Genomic DNA, 9141 nt, shown 5'->3' with positions numbered 1-9141 from the left:
TGCTGACTCACTCATGTGACTCCTCAACAGCTTCATAGAAAGACTATCTTTGGGATTGAAAATCTGGAGTGGAGAGCTTCTGTGATACTCCTGCAGGAAGCTGGGTCTGTGTGCAGTCCTCTCAAGAGCTGCATTAGAGTTGAGAACCTTGAAGAAGCCCGAATTCCTTGGCAGAAATTTAGTTAAGACTTTTAAAAAAAGAACAGAACTATTTTGATATATTTGCACAGAGAAATTCTGACACTTTGTCATTTGTTTTTTTCCGCTGTATTTCAAAGCAGATGGAAAAACTATACTTTCCTAACTGTTGCTCTGTGTGCTACATTTTCAGCCAATTACCAGCGGTTGTATCTTTGTGACATTTAAACTGTTTAAAATGATACACAGTCAAAATTTTTCGCTTTTCAAGAGCAAAATAGACCTTTGCCAGGCCTGATTACTCTGAATTGGGGAATTGATACCGGGTTAATAGAGTGATATTAGTCAATATTTTTTTCTCAAAAGTAAGGAAAAAATTCTCAAAGTATTTCTAAGTAAAGTCCACTACAGCACTCAGTGTAAAAAGTTTTCTCTGTGGCCCTCAGCACTTGCTTACCTGAAAAGGTTTTGATATTTTATTTTTGTTTTATTTTATTTTAAATTCTGTTCCATACCTTCTTCTGAGTTAGTGTCTATTCTCTGGCAAAACCAGATCGTGCATCCACTAACAGCAAACGTTTTGAGAATCTACTGTTTTGCTGGAGGTTCTTTAAAATAAATAAATTCTGAAAACAAGGCTGCCTAACTGGAATACTCATCCCATTCCTAGCATTATCCTCTTCTTGCACAGTGACCTTCTTTATAAGCCTAATTTAAGATGTTTCCTAGATTATTTCCCTCCTCCCCACAGATCAGTCAGGTCAGCACTAGTTTGTGGGTTCTGTTCCGACTGGAAAGACTATCATAGTTTCACTTTGAGTTTTTCATTCTTTTTGTCTTGCTGACGAAAGTCATGCATTGTACTATAAACAACCTTAAATTTAGGGAAGAGGGATTTAGCTGTGTCTCTGTTCAGAAATTTTTCTGCATGACAATATGTTCTATTAGTTCTCACAGCATTATTGCCTGTGAGAGTAAGCACTGAGAAGAGCACAGACAGAAAGCACTGGGAATGCTGTGTAGTCCGTTTGTCTCTTGGAAGTTTTGAACTATTCCATATTAAGAATGACTCTAGATTTTAGGGCAGGGTATCAACATGTTAAAAAAATCCTCAAAACTGAGAGCTTGGTACTAAAGTGACTCTCTTGTGCCTGTATTAGTAAGTTGATTGTGTTATGTATGTTTTTATGACTTCTGCAGTAGACAGTTCATACTATACACATGGATGGTTTAAATGTAATTGCATGTAAAGTCTGTTTTCTCAAAAAACATTATCACAGGTTTCCTATTGATTTACTTTGCTTTACAGTTTTTTAGTAAAATGCTCTTGTTCCCATTTGGTTTAGTTCGTACAGAGTAATTAATGTCCATGTAGTGTAGGGCAGTGCTATTCGTCCTGTTACAGCAAATGTGCTGGAGCACAGTTCATCAAAGGAGCAATATTTCTGAAGAGTCTAGGGAGTTGTAGCTTTTAGAACTGAATACCTAAATAGTATATTTAAAGAAGCATCACTAATGGGGGGAGGAGGGGACCCGCTTCTGTAAAATATAGCAATTATTTTTGCATTCTTCCTCAAAAAAAGTTAATGTAGGACTGGTGTTCCTGTGCTCTATGTGTTAGTTTCATACGTGTACATGTTTATAGAATAAAAAGAGTTATTTCCTTAAAAATTGATATTATGGCAGGAAAAGATCATTCAAACACTTTGTTCTGTATTAATCAAAAGACCACAGAGTTCAAATTATTTATGGAAGAAAGAAGAATCATTTACTGGAAAGCAGTTAAATAACACTGACTGTCTTCAGTTTATGAAAACGAAAAAATGCCTTTATATTTGTTTATTTTCAGTCTGTAGTGGATGACTGGATAGAGTCATACAAACATGACAGAGATATAGCACTTCTTGATCTCATTAACTTCTTTATTCAGTGTTCAGGCTGCAAAGGTAAGATACTGAAATGTTTACTCATCCATTTAAGTAATGTTGTAGTATGATTCTTATTCTTCGCTTTTGTACTGTGTATGCTCTAGGACTGCTCCATCCCTGTGGCTAGCCTGCATGTTTAGGTTCTTGTAGTTAAGCTAGTGTTTCTGAAGGTGGGAGCAGGAGGTTTAGAAATACTATATTTTAAAATGTAGAGTAAGCCTTTTGTATTCACACCAGAGAAAATGTAGTACTGGTATTTAACACTTACTTCATCTTCCTCTGCTCTTGCTATTGTTTCAGAAAACCATCTCTTACCATTGATAGTTTAGCTTGTTCAGTCTTGGAATTCTAAGTTGGATTTCTCTACTTCCTATCATTCAGTGTTTTAAGATTGTTTCATAGCTTTTGTAGAGATGCTTGATTTGAAAGATACTATGGACAGCTTCATGGTAGCCTATGTACAGTAAGATTGTGTTTCTGTATCTTACTTTCTTTATATTCTGGTTTTCTTCCCTCGTTTCCACATCCTCCATTCTTTTTCCCTTCAGCTCCTTTTGAAGAGGAGAAGGTAACTTACCCTGCAGTGTCACTGCGCTTGATAGAGTAGGACTGGATATAATTTGTTCTGGTCAAGCATTTCTGTCCTGACAAACTTTTAATGTGCATAAATCTCCAGAGAGCTAACAGCATTCCTCAGAGGTTATGCATGCTTTCAAGAGCAGTGACCTTTTGATTATTGTTACCAGATAAAACTGCAGAATCTTTTAATGCTTTCTGAGATGATCCCTGTCGTGAATTTTGCAGTATAGTTGCAGTAAACTTCAGGAGATCTATTTGTTTTTTTTATATCATCCTTTACACTCTAACAGTTTGAGGCCAAGACAAATAGAAATTGCGTGAAATCACTGTGGTTATTACAGTGCAGAAGATAATAAGTACCACTAGAGCCGTTCAAAACTGTCTTAGACCATTTAGAGTCTTGAGTCCTGAAAGGTCACTTCAGATTAGTGTAGTCTCTTGGCTGATGAAGAGGTCTGATACAAGTATCTTTGACTTCTGAATGTGAGTGAATGACTAAATTCTAGATGTGTGTGTACATGCACATAAACACAGTTTTTAAAAATAATAATAATAAAAAGTATTGGTGCCAAGCACTCGTTACACATTTTTTATTTGAGCATGTATATAACTTCTTTAAAAATACGTGTATAACCTGTAGGTTAGCTGAAAATGGATTATTTTTACATTGTAGCAGGAGGCATGTCATCTGCCATCTAACTCTTTCATATTAAGTGCTAATGCTCTAATATCTGAATTGTAGGAGTTGTTACAGCAGAGATGTTCCGACATATGCAGAATTCTGAAATAATCCGAAAAATGACTGAAGAATTTGATGAGGTAATTTAATAAAATGGTGGTAATGTATTTGTATTAATTTTATTTTACCTGCCCTAATCTTCCTGGATCACATTGCTACAGGTTTCTTTCAAGGGTAGGGTAAGCTGTAAAAATCACAGGACTTTTATGAATGAAAATATTGAACTCCCTTATTTCAGTGAACTTGTAAGACTAGGATGTAAAGCTCTGCATGTATATAAGTTATTTTATTAATGGTGTAAGAAGTCAGTATCCACTTTCAGTTTTTGAATAGTGGGAACTGCTGTTCCTGTAGGGCTGTGTGGGATGCCTCCACGTTCCTGCTGTGTATGTAAGGCCTTGAAGTCTTCTTTAACTTTTAGAATGGGTGCTAAATTTATTTCTATGCATTCATTTATCTACAAATTGTGGGGATTTGAATTTGATTATTCGCTGGTTGAAGACTTTAATGCCTTGCCTTTCATGGGAATTGTAACATTTTCTCCTTTAAATGTCATTTACTTTCTGTTTCACTGAGTGCTGGGGTAAATGAGATGAGTTTGGTCTTCTGGGTGAGGTGTTTTTTGTGGGTTTATTTTTGAGTGGTAGTCCTTTCACCCTATGTTCCAGAGAACATAAAGGTAGCTTTAAAATCTCTTCCCAACATTTGTCTAATATAGGAATAATCCCTCCCTGCCGTTAATAACAGTCACCTTTGCTATTAGTGTTAATAGCTTCCCCCCCCCCCCCCCCCCCCCCCCCCCCCGAACATTGGTAACTTCAAGAGGGGAAAATGTTATATGATTTTGTTTAAAAGGATCTTAGTATTCCTTAGAACAATCTCAATTCATAGTTTCAATTACTACAAGGCAACGTATGAAATGTCTAAAGCTTCAGCTGGGACTGCAGGGGTTTTTTTATCACTGCGTTATGCTGACTCTTTCTTGTAACAGAATTCTAATGAACAACTCTCAGATTTCTAATACCTTTTCATGGATGCCTTCTTAATTTTTGACCTCTAATGTTGCTTAGCCTCTTAAAGAAGCTGATCATGGAAGCACTGATACAAATGGTTGTAATTCTTTTTTTTCCCCCACTGTCATTTTACCATTTGTAAAGGTTCCCAAATCAAGAGAGGAACACACATTTCTTAAATTCAAGATGTTATAGTGGGTAATTTTATGACTTTAGGAATTTTCAGTCTTATATGTAAGCATCTCCCTGTAAACTTTATTATGGTCCAGAACTGAGTGTTCCTGAATATGTCAGCTATCTGTTCATATGATGGTTCTTTTGTTTCTAGTGTAACCTGAAGCAGATTTGTAAGGGGTATGAATTTTTTTTTTGTGTGTTTTTTGGGTTGAGTGGGGTGGTTTTTTTTTTCTATTCCTTTTTTGTTAGGGAGTAGGACAGAAAGAAGAAATTAGTAGTTATTTCAGTATATCTGGCTATGTGCAGTTTTTATGGTACGGCTTGGAGAATGTTGTCTCTGCATATAACAAGCCCGAGCTGCAACATAGATATATATTTGTGGAACCATGTTCTTCTGATATATCATTTTATGGCACTGGGGTTTTGGCTTTAAAGTTGTACTCATCTCTTTTTAATCTTTGTTTAATAAAATGACTTTAAAGATGTTTGAATGAGTTTCCTGTTTCCCTTTTTGTTTTTAATAGGATAGTGGAGATTATCCGCTAACTATGGCTGGTCCCCAGTGGAAGAAGTTCAAATCCAGTTTTTGTGAATTCATTGGAGTACTCGTCAGACAATGTCAATATAGCATCATATATGATGAATATATGATGGATACTGTCATTTCACTGCTTACCGGGCTGTCAGACTCGCAAGTCAGAGCATTTCGGCACACTAGCACACTGGCAGGTCAGTGAATTATACTTATCTGTGTATTGCTTACGTTTTATGTTTTGTGTTGCACAGGAAAGAATTGTTCTGGTTTAACTTCTTGATATTCAACTTGTGTTTCATGGTGTGATACGGGTTTTGTCTAAGGCAACTTGTTTTGGTACAGCTTATTATTGGTCATAAAAAGGGTGTGGGTATCTTTTTAACCTCAAATGCAGTTGAACCTCTTTATGCTCTCCATTAGGTCAAACAGGAGTCGTATTTTAGACTGGATGCAATTTTTAGTACAAATTTCAATTGTGCTGTATTGAGACTGGGGCACAGTGTAACTGAAAGTAGCATTTCCATTCATTGCATTAGAAAAATTAAAAACAATGCTTCATCAGTGATACAGTACCTAAATTTCGTGTGGTTTTAAGTAATTGTCCTTTTTACGTGATTTTTTTTCTTTAACTGTTAAATTACGAAGAAACCCTTATGGGTTAAGTCTGGAATGTTTTAAATAAAGTGCCATTATATGGACAAAGGGTAAGCTTCCCGGGTAAGGAAGTTTTAAACCTGTGTTGGTTAATGAAGAAGGGTCTCAGATGGCATTGTGCAGCAGTCAACTTAAGTAAAGCTCATTATAGCAATTTTAGTCTGAAAAGATGAATTTAGACTGTACGTGAAATGGAGTTTTTGCCACATTGGAAATAGTTCTTGTTAGCTTCACTGGAACTGGCTGACTTACAGCTGTCTTCAGTTCTGATTTTCTGATCAGTTGTTCTATTTCATTTATCACCTCTCTTGAATATGCATTAGTGCACTGCACATCAGGTTGCCACTGTGAGACGCCCACTATCCAAGGCATTTATTATGGAAAGGAGCAAAACCTTTATTTCAGGAGAATATACTGATTCTGCTGTCATCAATTTGACTGTTGTAGCGTATGACTAATACAAATTTTGGTTCTTATAAACCCGAGTTTTTACTACTAGTTTTGAATTTGAGTTGTGCCTGAATAAAAGTTGCAGAAGTTGCCCTGTTGCATGTTTATCTCAAAAAAATAATTTTTATCCGTAGTCTGTTTGCATTTGTTTGCATCAGTAGCCAATTCTTTTTTGTAATTACTTGCACATTTCATATGAGATTACAGTTTGTATTCTTGAGTATTGTGTTTTATATGGTATAGAGACAGCCAACAAAATCTTGTTGGCCGTCCATATTGACTGTTATTTGCAGTAATTTTTGGCTTCTATGATTAGTTCAGACTCGTTCTTCTCATCTAAATATCCTTGGAGGTCACAGTGTGTGATGATATTTTGATGTATCTGCATGTCTTTGCCTTACTCATGAACTTCATGGTAGTGATACACACTTAGTGATGTTCTGTGTATGGTCTGCCAATGCAAGTCCTTTCATGTTTCGTTGCTACAAAAGTTCATAAGAAAAGCAAGTGTACTGTTGACCACTTCCTGGTTTAGGGAACGGGCATGTTAGTCTGAACCCTTTTAAAAAGGGTTGATTCAGAAATAAAAGAAAGTTTAAAAAGCTCACCCAAGTGTATTTTACATTTTGGTCAGTTCTCTGGCTTCTAATTGGCTAATGTTTCTTTGCTTTGGCAAAAAAATGAACATTTAAAGAAAACTGCCCCTCATTAAATTGAGGGGAGAAGAATGTGTGGTATGGTGGCATTGGTTGTCCAAGACATTTCCTTTAAAAGGAAGAAACTTCTTGTATGTTTGAGGTTGAATTACTTGGTAATACAGTCTACTAACTGATTCTAATAATGGAATAATTTTAATATTTCCTGGGCTGTGTTTGTAAATCTTACATTCCACTTTCCATTTTTGCGGGGAAGCATATCCTATATCTCAATTCAACAATAATGCTCATAGTATTAAAAAATTGACAAAAAAATAACAAAATGTCAGTGTTCTATCTATTGTGTTGATAAGTAATTATGCAGTGCTCTAGTAAAACTGCTAAAGGCCTAAAGTTTGCATATCAAGAAATTTACAGTGAATATATTTTCATAAATGCAGAAAGGGTTGACAGGAGGAGGTGTCAAGATTTTTATTTATATTTTTTCTTAGATCGGGTAACCTTTTAAATAATCCTTATTCTTTTCACTGTTTTTGTAGCCATGAAGCTGATGACTGCTTTAGTGAATGTGGCATTAAATCTTAGTATTAACATGGACAATACACAACGGCAGTATGAAGCAGAACGAAATAAAATAATTGGGAAACGAGCTAATGATCGGCTTGAACTCTTACTACAGAAAAGAAAGGAGGTTAGTGCAACTGTCTGGAGCTGGTGTGCATAGGATGAGTGTTGATAAATCACACTTAATAATTAATCTTGTGTAATTTTTTTTGTGAAGGAAGTTATCAGTCCCTCTGTCTCATTCTTTAAGTTGTTCATGTTTAATGGTTTAAGAACTTAATTACTTTGAAAGGTGCTTCTTACTGTCTGGTTTTCTGTAAAAAGACATTAAATGTAGACTCTTAAAAATTTTTTCAGATAGTGCCATCTTAAGAAAGTTAGCAAGAGAGACCACAATCAGTAATAGATAATTTTTTTGTTATATTTCTTGACTAGTTTCCTAAAGTGAGCTCAAATATCTTAACAAAAATTACTGTACGTTGTCTTGTTTTGGCTTCTAGAGAACCACCCCATGATCTTGGGGAAAAATACTGCTTTTATGATGTCAATGCCTATCTCAGCAGAAAGTGTGCTTTAAAGGCTTTAGATAAAGTTTTTTCCTATACAGAAAAATACTATCAAAATGGAAAATGCATTCTACTTCTGTTTTCTTTCTGTGTAAAAGGCACTTGCTGATTCATTGCTGACAGTGCTGTCTTGTTGAAAGCCCTAATTAACTCAGGTTTAAGTGTTTATTTTGGGGGCAACTGTTTTTTTGTTTGTTGGGGTGGGGGTTTTTTTGTTTCTAGGCATTAGAAATAATCTTCTCATGATCAAAGGAAACATCTCTCCTTTGCTCTTCAACTTCTGCTGTGTGTTACCTGTTAATGTTTTTACTTTCTTGACAATTCAGGTAAACTAACAACTTTGTCTTCTGTTTGTCTCACGAAGATCTTACCGTTTGAGACTCATCCCTTAAACACCCTATGCTATTATATATATTAGCTTTTTAGTATTTTTTACCAGCTTTGTAGTTTTAGTTTTGATTTTCTATTTTTCTTGAAAGTAAGCTTTGAAGTAATATTCAATTGTTTGTTTGTTTCCAGGTTTTGTTTCACTTATAACTCGACCTTATCCAGTAGTCTATTCACTTTATTGATTCTTCTTGCACATTTTTTGTTTCAATATTTTGAATTTTTTCCCCCTCTTCCTACCTCAGAAGCTACTGTGGGCAAGTGTTAGACTTGGGCCCAGAACATGTTAAATATTTTTCTTTGTTAGTCCTTTTCATCTGCTGCTTAGTCTTTTTATTCCTACTCTATTTCCTTGTAGTTTTCCCTTTCTTCCATAAATTCCTTTATCTTGTGATGCTATGGAAGTTGTCATTCTTGCTGTTTGTCTAAACTTCTGTGGGAGAGGTCTTTTACCTTTTGTATCCATTCCCCCACATGTGGGGCCCCTCTACCCCTAGCTGGATAATATCTCTGGTGGCATCTTTGTGGGGGATTTTTGGGAGGTGGTGGTTTGTTTTTCTTTTTTTAATCTGATCCACCAAAATGTCAACTTCCTCAGTCCTTGACTATTCTCATTAACATTGTCTCAATTTGTCCTACCTTTATAATTCAAACTGCAAAAAGAATATGCTTGTCTGCTGACAAAAGTTATTTTCAAATCTCTGAACCAACTCTTTCACGCTTTCAAAGCAAATAGAATTTTCTGTGTTTTAAAA

General features: G+C 35.5%; 1 protein-coding gene across 4 annotated transcripts in view; it reads left to right on the top strand.

Moving 5' to 3' along the window:
- The window catches only part of STAG2 (stromal antigen 2), a 42152-nt gene that overhangs the window by 4288 nt on the left and 28723 nt on the right, over positions 1-9141 (top strand). For all 4 annotated transcript variants that reach the window (XM_010295908.1, XM_010295907.1, XM_010295909.1 and 1 more), the window contains exons 4-7: positions 1988-2084; positions 3388-3464; positions 5099-5303; positions 7409-7560. In XM_010295908.1, the coding sequence (XP_010294210.1) occupies positions 1988-2084; positions 3388-3464; positions 5099-5303; positions 7409-7560 (531 nt within the window). The remainder of the gene's footprint in view (positions 1-1987; positions 2085-3387; positions 3465-5098; positions 5304-7408; positions 7561-9141) is intronic.

The sequence above is a fragment of the Phaethon lepturus genome, unplaced genomic scaffold, assembly GCF_000687285.1.
Source record: "Phaethon lepturus isolate BGI_N335 unplaced genomic scaffold, ASM68728v1 scaffold22031, whole genome shotgun sequence".
Lineage (NCBI taxonomy): Eukaryota > Metazoa > Chordata > Aves > Phaethontiformes > Phaethontidae > Phaethon > Phaethon lepturus.
This window is presented reverse-complemented; position numbering and strand designations above follow the sequence as displayed.